The sequence below is a fragment of the Bos indicus genome, chromosome 10 (genome assembly GCF_029378745.1).
Source record: "Bos indicus isolate NIAB-ARS_2022 breed Sahiwal x Tharparkar chromosome 10, NIAB-ARS_B.indTharparkar_mat_pri_1.0, whole genome shotgun sequence".
Taxonomy (NCBI): domain Eukaryota; kingdom Metazoa; phylum Chordata; class Mammalia; order Artiodactyla; family Bovidae; genus Bos; species Bos indicus.
The window spans coordinates 86,862,596-86,884,948 of NC_091769.1; the positions used below are offsets into that span (position 1 = coordinate 86,862,596).

Here is a 22,353-nt window from a genome sequence, read left to right on the forward strand (position 1 = left end):
ATTGAGTCAGCTCTTTGCATCAGGTGGCCAAAGTATTATATTCCATAAGCCCTGATATATATCTCTATATTACTTTTCTTGGCAAAGCATCAAGAGATCTTCCACTAAGTAAGGTATGCTGATTTTAAATTTTCATGCTATTTTGGAAGATGAGTATTAAAAAAATTGAAATTTGGGGCTTGCCTGGCAGTCCAGCAGTTGAGACTGTACTTCTGTCACAGGGAGCATGGATTCATTCTCTGGTCAGGTAACTAAGATCCTGCATGCTATGTGGCATGGCTCCCCTCCCCTGAAAAATTGAAATTTGAGGGAATTTCTGTAAAAGAGTTCCTTTATTTTGTCTATGGTTTCAGCTACTTGCCCATTAAAGCTTTTAGTTGCATTTTCCATAAAACTTTTTATTCAAATGCATTCTTTTAACTCATTCATTCAAAAACATTTTGTTACAGTCTTAGGAGTGTTCCAAACCTTAATGCTAAGCCATAGGGATGATACAAGACAATAGATCTCAGTGTGAAGTAACTCACAGTGTGGAATGGGAAACGGCCACATAATACATGATAGAATGTGTTACGGAATGTACTGCATGGGATATGCACCGAGGTTTCTAGGGAATAACAAAGCCACCAGAGGGTACCTAACCCAGCATGTGGGTGGGAGTGGGAGTGCCAAAGCCGCCTTCTTGGAAGAGATTACCCCTACACTGAATCTTAAGGGTAGGCAGGTGGGTGGCAGAAGAAGGGTGGGGCAGGCTCCAAAAGAAAAGCTTGCATGTGTGTACTGGAGAACCAGGAAGCTGGTGGTTAGCAATGTTGGAGCATAGGGAGTCAGCAGAAAGCAGCTGAAACGGACGCCGGAGGAGAAGACAAGGGCTGATTCAAGGAGCGCTTTGAATGACCTGTGAAGGAACTCGGCTCTTTATCTCAACAATGACCAGGAGCCACAGAGACAAATGGGCCTTGCCTTTTAACTGTCTCACTTAGGTAGCTGGGAGGAGGATGGGTTGCAGGATGAAGCAATGGCATTCCGTTTTCCTCCCTACTCGCTGGTGAAGATGCTGAAGAACAGTGAATTAGCCAAAAGAAAAGAAAGCAAAGTACTCAGACAACCTACAAATTTGATTATAAAACTTTGAGTTGCCCATCATTTCCATTAGAGGCTAGATTCTTAACAAATTTATTTGTCTAAAAACAGGACTTCATTTATCTTGTAACTACTTTTACTATTTCTGCTATGATTTAAGCTTATTTATAGCCTAGAGCATACAAGAATATTGAATTTGCCCTGCCACCATGAAGTGGCCACCGTGGCCACTTTGGAAGTGTTTGCATATGCTTGGAAACTAGAGTTACATATTCTGCATCTAGGATTATTCAGCCTAACAAATCTGAGCAGAGAGAAGGTCAGATTTAGTTCTTTCCCTTGACACATGAGAAGCTGGTTATCTTTGGGGGCTGGGATCCTTTGGAAATGAGTGCGTACATCCCTGAAAGCAGGGTGCTCTAAAAGCATCTTTCGCTGGTTGGGGAGAGAGCCCTGTGGTAGGTAGCTGATAGCGTGATGCTGGAGTAGCAGCTTGACTATGAGATCTCACTGTCTTTTCCTCACCCCCGTGCCAGGAGAGGTGTGCTTTACAACTGCAGCCCTCTGCACACACAGAAGCAGCCCTCTGTGGTTACCACTGTCAGTGAACAGAAGAGTGTGGCAAAGGAGCCCAGCTCTGCAGTGAGGAGAGGGAGGCTGGGAGACAGAGGGAGCACTGGCCTCTCTGTGCGGGCCAGTGTGAGATTGCAGGACCAGCTATCACTAGGAGCAGCTCCAGCTCTTCCAGCCTGGGAGTTTAATCAAAGGAATAACAGCCGACCACCCAGGCAAGGCTCCGGTGCTAGCGAATGTGCTGTGTCAGGCTGTGTTCCCGGCCAGCCAGTGCCCGGGCTGTGGCCAGGCCTCCTGGAAATATGCTGACAGATACATGGGAGGGAGGAGATGCTTTTTACTTCTCCATTTTTCATTTAGATGGAGAGGAGAAACGAAAAAGCATTCAATGTCTTTTTACTTTCATTCCTCACCCTGCCCCTTTCCCGCCTAGTCCTAGAGAAGGGTGTCCGCCCAGGTCGAGAACGTTGGCTCACACCGCTTACCCATCCGTTTGCACTCAAGGAGTTCTTTGATCATTTCTTCTGCTTCAGCAGTTTCCATTGTGATCCTGCTCATTTCTTCAGGGTCCAGGGTGGACCTGGAGTAGATCTCAATTTCAGAAATTGCTATTTGAAGGTGAAGCTGGCAGAGAGGAAGCACAATTTTTTGACGTGGTTACAGGTGTTTTCCAGGATTGACGCCAGCGGCCCCCAGTTATCACACGCTTGGGCATTCAGTACCGGAAATGCTCTTCCTGCCTCCTGACCGTATCTGACACGTTTGAACTATTGTCCATTTGTGTTCTGATTTTGTAATTTTTTTCCCCTAAGTGTGGCTTCTTTGGGTCTGTATTTTTCTGGGTAGAAAAGTTGTGCTTCTTTGTGTCATATACTTCCCTTTTCTCCATTTCTAGAAACCGAAAAGGGTACATGGAAAAAACAGAAGCCCTTGGGTCAGTGAGACTTTGGACAAGTTATTTAAATTCCCTGTGCCTTAATTTTCTTCTGTGTCAAGTGGAGTGATTACAGTGTCAAGATGAAGTCTCCTGGACCCTTGTGCCTCCCTGCTCTGAGTCATAGTACCAGTTGATCCTATCACTTCCCCAGCTCTTCTGTGTCTCTTCAGGCTTTAAACCCCAGATTTTCCTTAGGTTGTTGACCTACTGATGGTCCCTTGTTCTAAAATAACCTTTTTTTTTATCTCTTACCATTTTGACTCTTTCTCAGAGGCCTTCCCAGGTGGCTCAGTGGCAAAGAATCCACCTGCCATTGCAAAAGACATGGGTTCAATCCCTGGGTTGGGAAGATTCCCTGGAGAAGGAAACGGCAACCCACTCCAATATTCTTGCCTGGGAAATCCCAAGAACAGAGGAGCCTGGCAGGCTACAGTCCATGGGGGTCGCAAAAGAGTTAGACATGACTGACCGACTAAACAAAACAGTAACTCTCAAAGGTCACTGATGACCTTGGAATTGCCAGCTTCAGTCACCTGTTATTAATCCTCATTCTCTTTTAGTACATGGCACTATTATTGACTGCCTCCTTCCTGAAAACTCCCCTTAGCTTCTCCAGCCCTTGGGTAATTCCTTTGAGAGCTGATCCTATACGTCCCCCAAAAAAACTAGACTCCACTTTCCACATTTTTAAAAACCCACTGGTATTTAGGCCTGAAATGTGTAAACTGACAACAGCAGAGTCTTTCTGATTAAAGAAGGGGGTGCGGCCTGGGCATCTGTTTCCCCCTATTCTCACAGGTATCCTTCAACATGCATCTGAATTCCAGAGCTCACCTGAACTTTATGCCTCTCTGTAGTGCCTCCCCTTGGGTAGATTTCCTCTTCCCATAGCTTCATCTAGTACTGGTCTGCAGATTGCTCCCAAATATAAGTCTTTAGTTTGAACCTGTTTTCTGAGTGTCATGTCCAGATTTCCAACTGCCTGCTAGACATCTCCATCCAACTGTATGGCAAGAACCCAGAATATTCAATGTACTTTTTAAGCATGTTTTGAAAATACTCAAAAAATGTTCAGTATATCTAATACTTATCTGTTGTTCTCCCCTTTTCCCCTCTATATCAGTGACACTGCTCTTCTCCTAGGGGCTTCAGTACAGAGCCTTTAGTTTATCAGCTTTTCTGTTTCCTCATTCTATGTCAGGGCAGTTGTTGCCAGTTCTTGTTGAGTCTGACTCTATAATTTCTCTGATATGTATCTTCTCTGTTTCACATCTACTGTTCTGCTTAAGGACTTAATTATCTCTGGACTGGATCACTACAGTTACCTCCTAAATGGTCTCCCAGCCATTCTCCTCTATTCACCCTAGTCTTTATTCTAAAGGAATCTTTCTAAACCACCAGTCTGATAATGATACTCCTTTGCTCAAGAATCTTGAATGGAATCCTGTTATCTTCAAAGGGAAGCCCCAGCTATTAAATGTTATTCAAAGCCTTTATGTAGAATCTGGCTCCAGATTACTTCTCCAACCTGTCTCCTTCCCATGACAGAGGTTTTTGTGCAGTTCATCCAGAATTTTCTTAGTCTCTGTTCCTTAATTTATGCTATCTTCTCTTGGGAAACGTTCCCCAGTCAACAGGACATGAACCGAGAACTTTCAGATGTACAAGCTAGATTTAGAAAAGGCAGAGGAACCAGAGATCAAATTGCCAATATCCGTTGGATCATAGAAAAAACAAGGGAATTTCAGAAAAGCATCTACTTCTGCTTCATTGACTATGCTAACGCCTTTGACTGTGTGGATCACAACAAACTGAGGAAAATTCTTAAAGAGATGGAAATACCAGACCACCTTACCTGCTTCCTGAGAAACCTGTATGCAGCTCAAGAAGCAACATTTGGGACCGGACATGGAACAATGGACTGGTTCAAAATTGGGAACTGAGTATGTCGAGGCTCTATTTTGTCACCTGCTTTTTTAACTTATATGCAGAGTACATCATATGAAATGATGGGCTGGCTGTAGCATAAGCTGGAATCAAGATTGCCTGGAGAAATATAAACTTCAGATATGCAGATCATACCACCCTTATGGCAGAAAGCAATGAGGAACTAAAGATCCTCTTGATGAAGGTGAAAGAGGAGAGTGAAAAAACTGGCTTAAAACTCAACATTCAAAAAACTAAGATGGTATCTGGTCCCATCGTTTCATGGCAAATGGATGGGGAAAACGTGGAAACAGTGGCAGATTTTTTTTCATGGGCTCTGAAATCACTGCAGATGGTGACTGCAGCCGTGAAATTAAAAGACACTTGCTCCTTAGAAGAAAAACTATGGCAAAGCTCGTCAGTGCATTAAAAAGCAGAGACATCTCTTTGCTGGCAAAGATCCGTCTAGTCAAAGCTATGGCTTTACCAGTAGTCGTGTATGGATTTGGGAGTTGGACCTCTCACAGGCTGAGCACCAAAGAATTGATGCTTTCGAATTGTGAAGCTGGAGAAGACTGTTGATAGTCCCTTGGACAGCAAAGAGATCAAACCAGTCAATCCTTAAGGAAGTCAATCCTGAATATTCATTGGAAGGACTGATGCTGAAGCTGAAGCTCCAGTACTTTGGCCACCTGATGCAAAGACCCAACTCATTGGAAAAGATCCTGATGCTGGGAAAGATTAAGGAAGGGAGAAGGTGGCGACAGAGGATGAGATGGTTGGATGGCATCACTGACTCCATGGACATGAATTTGAGCAAACTGCAGGAGATAGGGAAGCCTGGCCTGCTGCAGTCCAGGGGATCACAAAGAGTTGGACACGACTTACTGACTGAACAACAACAACACTATATGTAACTATATACGTTTGTCCAGGCTCAGTGTAAATGCCACTTCTCTCAGAGGCATGCCATTTCATTCGCCACACAGTTATTTGTGTTTGTTCAGATAGCTCTCTCCTTTAATGAACAGTGAGCTCTTTGGAGGCAGTATCCTTTGCTGCCTCAGAACCTAACTCATGGGTAGTACTCAGTAAATGTGCTAATTCTACTGGACTATAAGGTACCTGGTTAAGGTGGAAAGTGACCATGTCCATTTTTTCACCAGTTTTCCCAACCTGGGTATATAGTGTGGATTTGATACTTATTTTTAAAATAAATGAATGAATAATCCCCTGCCACCCCATCCAGACGTCATCTTTCCATTGTCTGTATCTGTAGCCCTTCATTAGTCATTCCCTATAACAAAATATGTTATAGTTTTGCATCTCTTCTTTTCTATTGAGTTATAAACTATGTGATGGTATTCTTTCTAATCCATCACCCAGCACTTGGTATGCACTTATTACATGCTTGCTAAATTAAAAAAAAATTTCTCTTCTGTGTTATATTGGTTTTTACATTTGTTTTAAAAAACTATTCCTCTTCCATTTTTTTTTTTCAATACACCTGCCCTTTATAATAAAGTAGGTGACATTAGTTGAATGTCTGCTTTGTACTGGACACTGTGGTAAGTACTTTATATGCATTATTGTCTCTGTAACCTTATGAAGTAGAGACTTTTTTTAACAGATGAAGAAAATAGCTGAAAGCATAGGCCACTCTGCTGAGGTCACACAAATGGCAGGTGACGGCACCAGGATGCAAACCCAGATCTCTCTGACTTTATACTCTTTCCCTCGGTGTTTTTCTGCCTCTTCTCATTCCACACAGGACTCTCACCTCTCCTTAGACTCTAGTGACTCAGCTTAAGGCCACTGTAGAGTTGTAGCCAAGCCATCAGATTGTTTGGTAGTGAATTCAGGTTCATCACTGAGCAGCCTTCTTAATCCCTGGAGATGCAGTGAGAGTAGATCTGTTTATCGTGGTGGCGGTGGCCTCCATCGACTCAAAGACTGAATAATGAATTAGAAGTACAAGAAACGGATCTGGCCATCTTGTAAGGTTTTCCAGGAATGTCTTTGGCAATTCTTGATCTGGAACTCTTTGTAGATTTTGGAACACCAAGTGTCTGTGTGTGTATGTATTTCATGTAAGTGACAGCGTTTATGAGAGAAGACATGGCAAGACAACTGAGTTCTAATGCAACAGAGCTGCAGAGGTTCCTTGCCTTGCCTAACCCCTTTGAAAGTGAGATTAACACTGGAACTCTTATCTCCTGCTGATTAGAATATAAATTTCTTGAGATTCATTTTATCAGTATCCAGGAACAGGAGACAAAGGTCATGCCTTAAAACATGTTTGTGGTCATGGCTAATGATTTAATACCTGCTCAGGAAGTGCCCTTTAAGGATGATTCTTTTCTTGTTTCTTAATTGAATATATTCTCTAGTATTTATTCAGTGATGCAAATCATGTAATTAAGTACAGATCCAGCACTTTGCGTTTTCATTTATCTTGAGTGAAATAGATCTTGGTCCAGTGATTTTTTTTTTTTTATTCAAGGATTGCCTTTTGTTCCAGCGACATATGGTAAAACAAGTCAGCTAGGACTCACCACTACATTTCTCTATTCCAATTCAGGGCCCCATGGTCAGGGGAATGAAGGGTCCATGACAGACTGAGTTGATCCCATCGTATTCTGATGAGCCTTTGTATGTGAAGGACACAGAGAACGTTGTTCTCAAGATGCTGCTGTGTAGTTCAGAGTACAGTGTGAATACAGCTTTAGAAAAATTAATCTTCGTAGCAGTGATATGAAGTGAGTCTTAACCTTTTTGGAGTGAGAGATTCCTTTGAGAATTGAATGTAAATTACAGTTTTTGTCCTAAAAAAAATGTGCACTCAAACTTAGAAATGTACATTAATTTTAGAGAGTTCATAAACATTTCCTCCCCCTCTAGCTTAACTCCTTCATGATGCCTGGTGGACCCAAGGTCTCCAAGTTGAGAACTCCTGAAAACTTTTAGGTAGTATATGATCACTAATATCAGTAATTTGGCCAAAAGTGATTGCTCTAAATTTGTGATTATCTTACCTTCAGACATTCTTTGTATATTTCAGTGATACAACACCCCCCCCTCCCCCAGGCCATAATCTCCATGAAGGCAAGAATTTTTTTAATTAAAAAAAAAAAAGATTGTTCATCTTCAGTGCTCAAAAGAATGCCACAGAGTGTCTGATAAATATTTGTTGGATTAATTAAATAATCTTGTGGAACCCCATCTCTAGACCTCATTAGATGACTTAGTTAAGATTTTATGGACCATGCTATAATGAGGAGACTGATCTATGCCAAGATTATAAGCTGCATTGGGAATGCTCTGCCACTGATTTGTTCTTATGTTAAGCTATTACCAAGTCTTTGATGTTGAATTTCCATCTCCATTTTGATAAATAAGATACATGAAATTTGCAGACAGCCTTAGTGAACCTGAGGTTGCTTGAGTGAATCTCAAATGGAGTGTTAGCTGTTTGCTGTTTCAGTGTCGTGAAAAGCAAATATAGTATATTCATCAACAAGGAATAAAATCTGTATGTCTAAGCTATTATTCGACCCATTTGAGAACTTTGCCCAAAACTTCAAGAGCGGGCAGAAATCATCTCTCAAATTATGCAGGTTGATAATAGCAAGAGCAACACTTATCTCTCACTCTAGTCACTGATTATTTCATTTCCCCTTATTCCAAAGCAGTCCTTCCCTTATGGTATTTTTAAAGAGAGGTAATTTGGAACCTTTAATTTCCTTGCAAGCCTTCCAGTGACATGAATCACTTTTTAACTCACTGGTGAAACTAGCTGCTAGTAGGAGATTGAGGTGTGTTTGTGAGGGTTATTTGAGACTAGATGAGACCCACTTCATTTATATAAATACTTTTGTGCCTACTGGGTAAACTCTAGGGATACAAAAGGGAATAAGATGCAGTCCTTGTCCTAAGGGAGCATGTAATTTGTGGGGCAAGATAAGTGAATAAACCTATAATTAGAATACAGTGCAAAACATGGCATGAAGCTCTTCAACTCTACCATTATGCTCTTGAAACAGTGTAATGGTAAGGATCCTTTATAGCTGAGGGAACTCTTCTGTGAAAAATAAATCTAACATTGAAAAGTAAAGCGCAAGGTACTAGCAACAAGATTTCAGGATCCAGCTCTACTGATGTGGTGTGAAGGACCTTCCTAGGGCTAATGGCGAAACCCAAAATAGCCTCTGGTTTTTCAGTTTCCAGGTTGGGGATAACTCCTGCCTGTCCTGGCACAGCTGTATCTGTCCTTGCTGCTTGTGTCTTCCCAGGCACAATGAGACACCTCGGTGCTGTGTTAAGATGAAAGTCTTGTGAAAACCCACAAGCCCCAGTTAGAGAAGGGTTTTTGCCACTACATTTGTAGACAAGCCATATCAGTAGAAATGTAGAACCCAGGTGCCTGCTGTAAGTGGAGAGTGTCTCATTCTTGAGGGATTGATGGCACATGCATGCACAGTGGTTCAGTTCGGTTCAGCTGTTCAGTCATATCTGACTCTCTGGGACCCCATGGACTGCAGCACGCCAGGCCTCCCTGTCCATCACCAAATCCTGGAGCTTACTCATCATGTCCATTGAGTTGGTGATGCCATCCAACCGTCTCATCCTCTGTCATCCCCTTCTCCTCCCATCTTCAATCTTTCCCAGCATCGGGGTCTTTTCCAATGAGTTGGTTCTTCACATCAGGTGGTCAAAGTATTGGAGTTTCAGCTTCAGCATAAGTCCTTCCAATGAATATTCAGGACTGATTTCCTTTGGGATGGACTGGTTAGATCTCCTTGCTGTCTAAGAGACTCTCCAACACCACAGTTCAAAAGCATCAATTCTTTGGCCCTCAGCTTTCTTTGTACTCCAACTCTCACATCCATACATGACTACTGGAAAAACCATAGCTTTGACTAGACAGATCTTTGTTGGCAAAGTAATGTCTCTTCTTTTTAATATGCTGTCTAGGTTGTTCATAGCTTTTCTCTTTTTAAAAGTCTGTTTCCCAGTCCTGTGTTAAGTTCTGGCGGCTCTATGGTGGGGTTAATGGCGACCTCCTCCAAGAGGGCTAATGCCATACCCAGGTCTACCTCACCCAGAGCCCCTGCCCCCGCAGCAGTCCACTGCTGACCCGTACCTCCACAGGAGACACTCAAACACAGTTCTTTCTCAGTCTCTGTGGGGTCTCTGGGTCCTGGTGCGCACAAGGTTTGTTTGAGCCCTCTGAGCATCTCTGGTGGCACATGCATGCACAGAAGTGCTGCTGCTGCTGCTAAGTCACTTCAGTCGTGTCCGACTCTGTGTGACACCATAGACGGCAGCCCACCAGGCTTCCCCGTCCCTGAGATTCTCCAGGCAAGAACACTGGAGTGGGTTGCCATTTCCTCCTCCAAAGCATGAAAGTGAAAAGTGCAAGTGAAGTCGCTCAGTCATGTCCGACTCTTAGCGACCCCATGGACTGCAGCCTACCAGGCTCCGCCACCCATGGGATTTTCCAGGCAAGAGTACTGGAGTGGGCTGCCATTGCCTTCTCCAAAATGCACAGAAGTAGATGCTAGTTAATGTTGATATGGTAGGGGATTCAATATTGCAGTAGACACTGGCAACTTGTTTTTTTTCCATTAACCTGTTTTGTCTTTTCAAATATTTGCCTAAACCTCACTATCCTTAAACGTCAGTTTGTTTGTTTTTGTTGTTCCATGGTGGATCTAAAAGTTATTGGTCATTAAACACTGACTGCAAGAGAACTATGGCTGGAATCCAGATTCCATAGCAGCTAACTTGAGAGTCAAGATTCCCAGAGATGATCTCCCAGGCCAAAGCATCTCTTAATCACTACAAGATTTTTGGCTCCAGTCTCCTGAGTAGGAATCCTAGCTTTGGTGACATGGGCTGGATGAGCCAATGTCTTCTTTTGCCTCCAGGTCTCAGGCCTAGACAGAAGCCATCTAGTCTGCCTCCTAGGCACGTCGCTCCTGGCCCACCTCCTTGTCTTGATCCTCAAATCATTTTCCTGTTGGGGGGTGGGGGGCGTGGAATGATAAATCTAAGGAAAGGCGCATTTTCCCATGAGGCCCTAGAACAAAGCTGGCCTAAGATGCCCACTCTTGGACCTTCCCTTCTTAAAGGGTGGGCAGTGCCAACTTGCCTTGCCAGCTGTTTGGGAGGATGCAATCCAAAAGAGGGCTGATTCAAAAGAAAATGTGAACACATGAACTTGAGAGCTTTTATCATCTTACTACAAATGCCGCTCTCCAGTCCAACGCCCAGCACTCTCCTTCAGCCTTGGGGCGGGGTGGGAGGGGGGATGAGGAGAGACCAGCAAAGCATGTCCTGCATCCCATCCTTATTATGTCTCGCCTGACCGTGCTGACTCTCAGCCAGATTTCCCTGCTTCCCCACAGTCCTGGCATAGCCCTACTCTGTCAGAATCTGCGAGCCATCTTACTGCTGTCTACTAGATGAAGAGAGTAGAATTCAGGGACCTCCCCAAGGTGTTCTCCTATTGGTTTCCATCTTCCATTGCTCTAAGCTTTAGCCGAATTAGAGTGTCTTTCTGTTTCTCAGAGACTCTTCTTGCTTATCTGTCTCTGCATTTTTAATCCTGCCTTATCTTTTCTCCTTGGAGCCACCACCATTCCACCAGCCCCAAACCAGTCCTCCTACAGATCATTTTAGGACCAGTTCAACTGCCTTCTTTGAATTTCCTTAATGCCTTTATTACAGCAATTACCATATCCTGGAGGCCTTTAATATTGCTATTTGTCTGGATGTTTTTCTCACTAGATTACCAACTCCTTCATGGCTTAAGGGCAGAGGCCACATTTTAAGAGTATGGCCACCCATACTCTTAAGACATTACCCAAGGCTTTGCAGCAACAGAGTAAATGTTTATGAACTTAAATCTTTGAGTTTTGGACTTCTTTTGAGCATTCAGGACTGTAGCATTTCTCAAGCATGCCTGCAGAGCAACAGTGATCTAGTTAGGCCTGGACCCGATCCTTTTTGGATACCAAAAGGTTATGTGTCTGAGTGGGTGGTAGGTATATTCTGGGAAGCCATCAGGGCAATGCCATCATATTTTAATTACAGCACTGGCTGTAGCGCTACTTTGAGCAAACAGCAGTAACAAGCAGTAACACTTGGGCGGGCCAGCCACCGGAAATTGGCCTCCCTCTCTGTTGCTGCTACCCCTTTTCTCAATCCATCACCTGTATTTATTCCCGCAGTAATTTAAACACCTGTCTAGATGGAATGCGTGCAATGTGTCCCTACCCCACACATTCAGATGTTTGCTCACCTGCCTTATTCGGAAGGTTGGCTGTAAAATAAACAAGAGTTTTGGTACTGAAAGAAAAAACACCCTGAGGTCAGCGTGGCAACGGACATGAGGAAGGGAACGGGAGTGGAACTTCTGCAGAAGCCTCTCCGAGAGAGTGGGAGCAGAGGAAAAGGAGGGGGAGGAGGAGAGCAAGGGGTGAAACATCTGCCAGCGGACCCTAAGGCTCAGGTGGGCCTTGGCACGCACGCACGCACAAGCTCGAGACTGGATTCTCCTACAGGCTGTCCTTCACTTAGAGAAAGGCAGGGGTGGAAGAATATTTAACAAGCTAATTGTTATGAGGATTAAATATCTTGGTTTGTTTTTTATACATAATTTTACTTAGTTGATTGGGCTTTTCTCTGGTTATGGCGATGGGGCCACTCTGGCGTTGGGGCATGTGGGCTTCTCATTGCGGTGGCTTCTCTTTGTGTGGAGCACAGGCTCTAGGGCATGCGGGCTTCAGTAGTTGAGGCACATGGGCTCTGTGCTCCGAGGCGTATGGGATCTTCCTGGATCAGGGATCAAACCCGGCTCCTCCATTGGCAGGCGGATTCTTTATCATTGAGCCACCAGGGAAGCCCTTGTCTTGATTTATTTTTCATGACCACCATTTTTCATGGCAGCATGATAAGCTAGATTTGAAGTTCCCTGAAGCTTGTTCCAAACTGTTTCATCCACTTTTGCATCCTCGGCATACTTGACATTATGCATGTTCATGTTTGAGCATCCAAATGACAACGAGACATAGTAAAGCCGCAAAGTTCTTGATGGAATTGTTTTCTCTCCTCCTTCCCTTTGGTTGCTTTGTATGTTGCTCCCCACTCCATTAGGGCATTTCTGCTGGTTTTTGGACGATCCCCTGAGCTTTATGGAGGACTAGATTTGAAAGGTTCCTCTTCCCTGTTCTTTCCTTTCCCACCATGCCCTGTAGCAAGTGCTTCTCAAGCTTAAAGATGCACGTGAATTATCTGTGGCTCTTGTCAAATACAGATTTCTGTTCACTGGGGCTGAGATTGGGCTGAGTCTGCATTTTTAACAAACTCCTGGATAATGCAAATGCCAGTCCACAGACATAATAGTAAGTTCAGGTTGAAAGTTATAAGGCAGTGGGAATAACTCAGTGGTTAAAACTGCAAAATCAGGAGATTTTGTATCAGGGAAAACAGGAATTGAAACTAGGGGCTTATAGATAACAATTATTTGTTCTTGAGCAAATTATTTTACCTCTTAATCTCAGTTTCCCCATCTATAAATGAGGGCAATAATTGTACCTAACAGATGTGTCTTGAAGATTGAGTTAATTGTCTAGAACAATGCCTGGCAAAAACAAAATACTGATTAAAGTTAGCCATCATTAGCGCTAATCCAACTTTGTTGTTATTACTGTTATTGTAAAGGAACCTGAAAGATTTCGTATTTGCTTAAAAACTAACTATGGCAAAACATTTTAGAGATCCAAACATAGACTTGTAAAGTTCTTATAAGCGACATAAAGATGTTGATGTCCTTTATCAGTAAGACATGTTCTTTAACTATCCTGTCTTCCAGACCCCATGCAACTCATGGCATAAACTCGTGAGTTGACCAGCCTAGGTTTAGTAGCATAGTCTCTGATTATTAGCCCAGAGAAGCCAGCTGGCCCAATGGCGACTATGCTGTCAAAGTCACTTCAGTTGTGTCCGATTCTGTGCGACCCCATGGACTATAGCCTGCCAGGCTCCTCTGTCCATGGGATTCTCCAGGCCAGAATACTGGAGTGGGTTGCCAGACCACCTCTACCTTAATCGCCTGATCCTCCTCTCTCAAATGATGAACCTCTGTTTTGTGACTGGTGCTGTGTCTTTATGTGCTGTGAGCCTTGTCATTAAAAAAAAAAAATTCTTTAGTAGTGACATGTTACCCATTTGTTGCAAATCAGGTGTAATTAAATGCCATTTTCCACTTTCTCTTCATTTTATCAAAGCTGGTTTTGTTATGTTAGCTGGAGAAATGTAGATGGACAGGGAAGCAAAGGGAGCCTGTGACAGGAATAGTCATCATCATTCCGTCCCTTTAAGGAAGAAACTGCCAGGTGTGAACTCTAATTGGCTTATAGAGTTTCTTAAGACCTGCCCTGCCCTTTGGTCAGCCCTATCCTTAGTCAAGACAAGGTGTAGCAAGGGCCACCAGAGTTGATGCGTGGGTCTGTTTTAGTTCAAGGAATTCTTCTGCCTATTCTAGAAAAAACCGAGAAGCTAAAAGAAAGAACTAGAGACATTCAAAACTCATTTAATCTGGAGATACTTTGCTTAGACTGAACTTAGGCAGGCATAAGTCTGTACTCATAGGATTCAGCCAGATCTGGTCAAGGCTCTAGAGCTGTGCTGTCTGATAAGATGGCCACGGCCTTCATGTGGCTTTCAAAATTTAAGTTAAATACAGTTTACAATCCAGTTCCTCAGTCACACTGGTCATATTTCAAGTGCACAATGATCATCTGTGGCCGCTGACTGCTGTATTGAACTGTGCAGTTTATAGAACATGTCCATCACAATGTGTTCTATTGGATAGTCCTGTTCTAGAACGAGGGTTGAAAATAGTTGTCTCCCCTGTCAGTTCTGATTAACTGGAGACAGCTGCCTGGAGGACTGTGTAAAGAAGACTCGGAGGCCATAGCTAAGTGAGCCCCAAATTATTGTGTTACTCATTAGCAATGTATGTCCTGGGAAGACGGAGCTGGGTGGTATGGAGGTAACTGTGTCCTTGGATACTGAATGTCTTCTAGACAAAAATCACAGAAGTAAGAGTTGAATATTTAGAGGGGCAAGTTGTTATTATTTAATAGAGATAGACTCCTTTTTTTTTTTTTTTAAGTGGGAATCCTTTGCATAGAAAGATGAGAACCTTCAAAACTTTTCTTATTCCTTACATACTCTCACATTTAAGCAGTGGTCTTTTTTTGCTATCTTTCTCAAAATAAATTAAGGATGCTTTGCTTTTATGTAGAAGGAAATAATAATGGCTATCAATTCTTGATTTATCCATGAAATGCAGAGTGGATGTTACATGAAAAAATAAAATTCACTACGAGTCCAAAATTAGTTTTATGTTTGTACCATCTCTTACTTTATCTGCCAAGAAACAAAACTGATTGAGGATGGTTTTGTTTGGGGCTTTTTGTTAGTCTGTTTCTCTAATCTGCTGTGGTGAAGGGTGACAAGTGGGAAATAAATTTAAGGAAAAGGAGAAAAAGCTGGAATAGTTAGGTATAATCAATTCCTGTATAATCACTATTTTCAGAATTTGAGGTCTGTATCCGATTATATTTTCAAAACTTTCTAGTAATTAAGGACAACTAAGACTGTTTCCCTATTTGTTTCAAAACTGGAAAATGGCTTTTAAAACAAGAGTACCAGTTCTGCAACTGTTATGTGGCCTTGAACCAATGACTTACCATAACTTCTCTGACCCTTAGTTTCTCCATATCTGAGAAGGGAGTACTCAGGGAATTTCCTAACAGTTCAGTGGTTAAGACACCCCTCTCCCACTAACAAGGGGCTGAGTTCAGTGCCTGGTATAGGAACTAAAATCCCAGAAAACCACATGGAGTGACCAAAAAACAGAGAGAGAGAGAGAGAGAGAGAAAAGAGTATCACAATATCTATGTGAGTAATGGAGGGAGATAAAAACCTCACTTATAAGTACCTGGCACTTCTCCTGCAAGGACTCAGATGTTAAGCCATAGGATTAGGATAAAGTATACCACATGCATTTGGAAGAGGACTTTCTCTCTTTTCCTCTTGGCCCTGCCATCTAGTCGATGTGTTACCTTTATCTAATTATTTGCCTCTTAAGACTTCAGTTGCCTCTTCTGTAAAATGGGAGTAACAATAGACATTTCTTGAAAGGCTGGCTCAGGGTTAAGTGAAATTGTGCACATCAAGATGATGCAAGGGCATCTCAGCTGCGGGTCCCCAACTCCTGGGCCACAGACCTGTAGCAGTCCATGGCCGTTGGACCGGGGCTGCCCAGCAGGAGTGAGTGGAGGGTGAAGTTTCATCTGTGTGTACAGCCGCTTCCCATGGCTTGCCCTACTGCCTGAGCTCAGCCTTCTTTCACATCAGCAGCATCAGATTCTCATAGGCATGAATCCTAACCCTAAAGTCAAGGCCGAATATTCTGAGATTGCCACAAAATAGAGTGCACAATAAATGTAATGCGTTTGAATCACCCCCAAAACCCATCCACCCCTCCCCCAGTCCAAGGAAAAATTATCTTCCACGAAACCGGTCCCTGGTGCCCAAAAGGCTGAGGACTGCTGAGCTAAGCCCATGGCACATGGTGAGCATTCAGTAAATGTTAGCGATTATGATGAAAATGATGGCTCAGTCACTAAGTTGGGTCTGACTCTTTCAACCCCATGGACTGTAGCCCCCCAGGCTCCTCTATCCATGGAATTTCCCAGGCAAGAATACTGGAAGGGGTTGCCATTTTCTTCTCTATGGATCGTCCTGATCCACGCAGTCTCCTGCGTTGCAGACAGATTCTTTACTGGCTAAGCCACCAGGGAAGCCCACGATGAAGACAATGATGTTTCAGTTAAAGGCAGTCTGGCCAAAAGAGAGAAAATGTACCAAGTCTAATATCTCTTCTCCTTCCCATTCACTCATGTCCAAGCCAGAAAGTTTATACTAACCATGGTAAAGTATGTCCATTTTGTTTATTTTATTGCTGTCCCACTATAAATTATTAATAAGCCTTTTTTATTAGGTTTTTGGCACAACCGACTAAGACAGTAATTGGAGAAGCTGTTAGTTATCAGAAAGACCTTTCTACTTGGTAACGTCTTTGTAAGCTGTAAGCTCATGTCTAATTTGAAAAGCCTAATCTTTAGGGCCAGGGGTCTAATTTGAGAAGCCTAATCTTTAGGGCCAAGGGGGTTAGTGTTGGGGCAAGGGTGAGCTGAGTCCTGCGGGAGCCCGATTGCCTGGGCACCTTTGTTGCCTCTCGGTAGGGTGCAGGAAGAGGGTCAAGGCCCTTCGGGGGGGGGGGGGGGCCAGAGGGCACTGCCGTCACCTGCTCGCTGCCTTCCCCCTTTTGTCAGCGTGGGCTTTCTTCTCCCCTGGTAGCGGCAGAAAGGGGCCAAAAATACTTGAGTCTTTGGTGGGAAGACACAGGCCTGGGCAGTTGTCGCTTACTGAATTCTATAACTAGGAATGAAGCACTGAAGTGCTAAAAATGACTTATTTTCTTTCAGATTAAAAAAAATCCTATTTGTGTCAAAATTGTTAGCTTCCTGGGACACTTTTCTTGGACTTTAAATCTCCTCACGTCACTCTTCCCTGTGTCTCCCCCTCAGCACCCTGCCTTCAGCCTTGAGTCCCCCACCCCTTTTCAGCACCCTCTGTGCATCTTATTTGAAATGCTTCTCGAAGCCTCCTTTTCTGATTCCACTCTCCGCATCCAGGTTTTAAGCTTATCAGCTCACACCTGTATTTTTCATAATAATGTACATTTTTTTCCTTCTGGATTATAAAAGTAACATATCCCTTTTAGGAATGTGTATCCGCATATGTGTGCATTTAAGGAAATTTGAATCTGCTCTCTGTACAGTTTCATATTGTGATTTCTTTTTTTTAATTCAAGACGTCGGCATGTTCCTAAACCATTAAGTATTCTGCAAAAAATTCTGGTGGATACATAACATTCCCTTATATGTTTAGAGCAAAATTTATTTAACATGTTTATTTAACATAATTTATTTAAATACTATTAGCCATTTAAATCTTTCCTTTTTCAATATTAAAAAGGATGCTTGTTCTCAGTTTCTGTTCACAGTATAGTGTAGTGAGGAAGAACAGGGAATTTGGAGTTTCAGACTATGGTCAGATTGTAGTTCTGCCATTTATTCCTGTTTCCTTCTTTGTAAAGTGGGGATTATAATAGTACTTGCAAATAGAATTATGAATGAGATGTATGTAATATACTTGTTTACTCAGAGCTTGGCACATTTTAAGTTCTGCTAAATAGTAACTACTATTATAATACCTCATTAATGATCTGCAGTTGTTTTTTTTGCATAGTTCCTATAACTTAGACTATAGCATCAAAGTGTACAAAAATTTTGATACTTTTAATAATATGTTGGCAAATTTACTTGTAGAAAGAGTCTACCAATGAAAGATGTGTACTTACACTACACATCTAATATCACCCTTGGCATTGTTAGGTACTATATTTTTTATTAGTATATGTCAGTGTAACACATAAAAGTGTTATCTTGTAATTTACATTTCTTTGACAATAGAACTGAATAGTTTTAATTGTTTAATTGGCTAATTATATTCAATTTTTGTAAATCACTTATTGAAGTCAGTGCCCATTTTTCTATTGCCTGGGCAACTTTTTTCTAAATCAGTGACTTTATCTAATTATTATTTATAACTAAACTTTATTGAGCATTTAGAACTTTCGTATGAGGACACAAGGGTCAGAAAGGCTAAGCACTCTGCCTGATTTTTAGAACCTTGCATGACACAGTAAATACTTGGTAAATACTCACCCTCTTTGTTATTAATCTTTTTATTTTACTGCACCTAGCGTAGTATGGTGCTTTGCATGTAGTAGGTGGAATAAATACTTGTTAACTTATATTGACACTCGGGACCCTCACCTCTGCTCTTGGATGTGCACCGAGGTCACACTTTAACGCGTGCCTTTGTCACAACCACTGTGTCAGCCCAGATGAGCCAGCATCGCCTGAACCTCTACGTGATTTCCCCAATATGTTTTTAATGATGCTTTTCTAAAACTCTATAAAGTCAGTCTATTTCCCTCACTTCATTTCTAGGTCACAAACCTGAACTTGGCAAGCAGCGTCATAAACAGAAGCAGTGCTTCAACTCCCCCCACACTTCGGCCTGTCATCAGTCCCGCTGGCCCAACATGGTCGATACAGTCAGACCCCCAAGCTCCTGAGAGCCACTCCACCCCTCCTGGAAGCAGGTATGTAAGGGGCGTGGAGCCAGCCTGTGGGTCACACACAGGCAGCCTGTCCTACGCAAGTCATTCCCACTTTGAGTTGCCTGCACAGACACCAGGAAGACGGACACCTCTCTCCATGTGTCCTAATCCTCTGATGCTTCGATATAGGGCCTCGTTTTACTTGTAAGACAGTTTTTGGCCAAATCAAATGAAAAGGAAATTTCTGATACAGTTTAGCAAGTTTACTTCCAGGCTGAAGGAGCAAGACTTTTTACTGTGTTGTTTTTGTTTTGTTCTTAATTGAAGGGTAATTGCTTTACAATGTTATGTTGGTTTGTGCCTATACAACCACACATGAATCAGCCATAAGTATACATATGTCCCTTCCCTCCTGAATCTCCCTCCCACCTCCCACCCCTCTAGGTTGTCACCGAGTGCTGGGTTGAGTTCCCTGTGTTATACAGCAGCTTCTCACTAGCTATGTGTATTACATATGGTAATGTATGTTTCAGTGTTACTCTCAATTCACGCCATCCTCCCTTCCCCTCGCTGTGTCTGCAAGTCTGTTCCCTATGTCTGCGTATTTATTCCTGAGCTGCAAATATGTGCATCTGTACCATTTTTCTAAATTTCATATATGCATTAAGATATACTTATTTTTCTCTGACTTGCTTCACTCTGTATAACAGGCTCTAGGTTTCTCCACCTCACTGGAACTGACTCAGATTCATTCCTTTTTATGGTTGAGTGATATTCCACTCATATATGTACCACAACTTCTTTATCCATTTATCTGTCAGTGGAGATCTTGGTTACTTCCATGTCCTAGCTATTGTAATAGTAGTGCAGTGAACTTTGGGGGTGTATGTGTCTTTTTTGAATTATGGTTTTCTCAGGGTATGTGGGCTTCCTAGGTGGTACTAGTGGTAAAGAATCTACCTGCCAGTGTAGGAGACACAAGAGACATGGGTTTGATCCCTGGGTTGAGAAGATTCCTGGAGCAGAAAGTGGCAACCCACTCCCGTATTCTTGCCTGGAAAATTCCATGGACAGAGGAGCCTGGTGGGATACAGTCCGTGGGGTCACAAAGAGTTGGATGTGACTGAGCACACACACTCAGGTTATGTGCCCAGTAGTGGGATTGCTGGGTCATATAGTAGTTTTATTCCTAGTTTTTTAAGAAGTCTGTGTACTGTCCTCCATAGTGGCTGTATCAGTTTTCATCCTCACCAGCTGTGCACGAGGGCTCCCTCTTCTCCACATCCTCTCCAGCACTTTTTGTTCGTAGATTTTTTGATGACGGTGGCCTTTCTGACCAGTGTGAGGCGATGCCTTCTTGTAGTTTCGATTTGCATTTCTCTAATAATGAGCAGTGTTGAGCATTTTTTCATGTGTGTATTAGCCATCTTCTTTGGAGAAACGTCTGTTTAGGTCTGTCCATTGTTTTGATTGGGTTGTTTTTCTGATATTGAGCTGCATGAGCTGCTTGTATATTTTGGACTAATCCTTTGTCAGTTGCTTCATTTGCAGTTATTTTCTCCCATTCTGAAGGTTGTCTTTTCACCTTGTTTTTAGTTTACTTTGCAAAAGCTTTTAAGTTCAGCAGGTCCCGTTTGTTTTGATTTCCGTTACTCTTAGAGGTGGGTCTCGGAGGATTTTGCTGCAATGTATGTCAAAGAGTGTTCTGCCTATGTGTTCATCCAAGTTTTATAGTTTCTGGTCTTACATTTAGGTTTTTAATCCATTTTGAGTTTATTTTTGTGTGTGGTGGTGGGAAATGTTCTATATTCATTCTTTTATACATAACTGTCCAGTTTTCCCAGCACCACTTATTGAAGAGACTGTCCTTTTTCCATTGCATATTCTTGCCTCCTTTGTCAAAAATAGGGTGCCCATAGGTGTGTGGGTTTATCTCTGGGCTTTCATCTTGTTCCATTGATCTATATAATTTGTTTTTGTGCCAATACCATACTGCCTTGATGACTGTAATTTTGTAGTATAGTCTGAAGTCAGGAAGGTTGATTTCTCTAGCTCCATTTTTCTTAACAAGATTGCTTTGGCTATTCGGGTTCTTAGAAATTGTGAAATATTTTGTTCTAGTTCTGTGAAAAATGCTATTGGCAATTTGATAGGGATTGCATTGAATCTGTAGATTGCTTGGGTAGTAGAGTCATTTTCATAATTTTGATTCTTTGAATCCAAGAACATGCTATATCTCTTTGTCTGTTTGTGTCATCTTTGATTTCTTTCATGAGTGTCTTATAGTTTTCTGTATACAGGTCCTTTATCTCTTTAGGTAGGTTTATTCCTAGGTATTTTATTCTTTTGGTTGCAATGGTGAATGGGATTGAGTCCTTAATTTCTCTTTCTGATCTTTTGTTGTTGTGTATAGGAATACAGAGGATTTCTGTATGTTGATTTTGTATCATGTGACTTTACTAAATTCATTGATTAGCTCTAGTAATTTTCTGATAGGATCTTTACTATCTTTCTATGTATAGTATCATATTATCTGCAGGCAATGAGTGTTTTACTTCTTTTTTTCCAATCTGGATTCATTTTATTTCTTTTTCTTCAGTGACTGCCATGGCTAGGACTTCCAAAACTGTTGAATAAGAGTGGTGAGACTGGGCACCCTTGTCTTGTTCCTGATCTTGGAGGATGTGCTTTCAGTTTTTTTACCATTGAGGATAATGTTTGCTGTGGATTTGTCATATATGGCCTTTATTATGTTGAGGTAGGTTCCTTCTATGCCAGTTTTCTGAAGAGTTTTTATCATAAAAGGGTGTTGAATTTTGTCCAGAGCTTTTTCTGCATCTGTTGAGATTATCATATGATTTTTATCTTTTAATTGGTTAATATGGTGATCACATTGATTGATTTGCATATATTGAAGAATCTTTGCATCTTTGGGATAAACCCCACTTGATCATGGTGTATGATGCTTTCAATGTGTTGTTGGATTCTCTTTGCTAGAATTTTGTAGGACTTTTGCATTTATGTTCATCAGTGATACTGGCCTATAATTTTCTTTTTTTGTGATGTCCCCTTGTCAGATTTTGGTATCAGGGTGATGGTGGCCTCCTAGAGTGAGTGTTCCTCACTGTGCAGTTTTCTGGAAGAGTTTGAGAAGGTTAGACATTAGCTGTTCTCTAAACGTTTGACTGGCTTCCCAAGTGGTGCTTGTGGTAAAGAACCTGCCTGCCAATGCAGGAAACATAAGAGATGCGGTTTGATCTCTGGGTTGGGAAGATCCCCTGGAGAAGGGAATGGCAACCCACTCCAGTATTCTTGCCTGGAGAATCACCATTGACAGAGGAGCCTGGTGGGCTACAGTCCATAGGGTCGCAAAAAGTCAGACACAACTAAGGCAACTGAGCATGCAATCATTTGATAGAATTCGCCTGTGAAGCCATCTGGCCCTGGAATTTTGTTTTTTGGGAGATTTTTGATCACAGTTTTGATTTCAGTGTTTCTGATTGATCTGTTCATAATTTCTATTTTTTCCTGGTTCAGCCTTGGAAGGTTGAACTTTTCCAAG

The 22,353-nt window shown here is 42.2% G+C and overlaps 1 protein-coding gene across 12 annotated transcripts in view; it reads left to right on the forward strand.

Annotated features, from left to right (window-relative positions):
* Positions 1-22,353, forward strand: part of TTLL5 (tubulin tyrosine ligase like 5) — a 317,814-nt gene that overhangs the window by 135,399 nt on the left and 160,062 nt on the right. For all 12 annotated transcript variants that reach the window (XM_019969275.2, XM_019969274.2, XM_019969282.2 and 9 more), the window contains one exon: positions 18,679-18,833. In XM_019969275.2, coding sequence (XP_019824834.2) covers positions 18,679-18,833 — 155 coding nt within the window. The remainder of the gene's footprint in view (positions 1-18,678; positions 18,834-22,353) is intronic.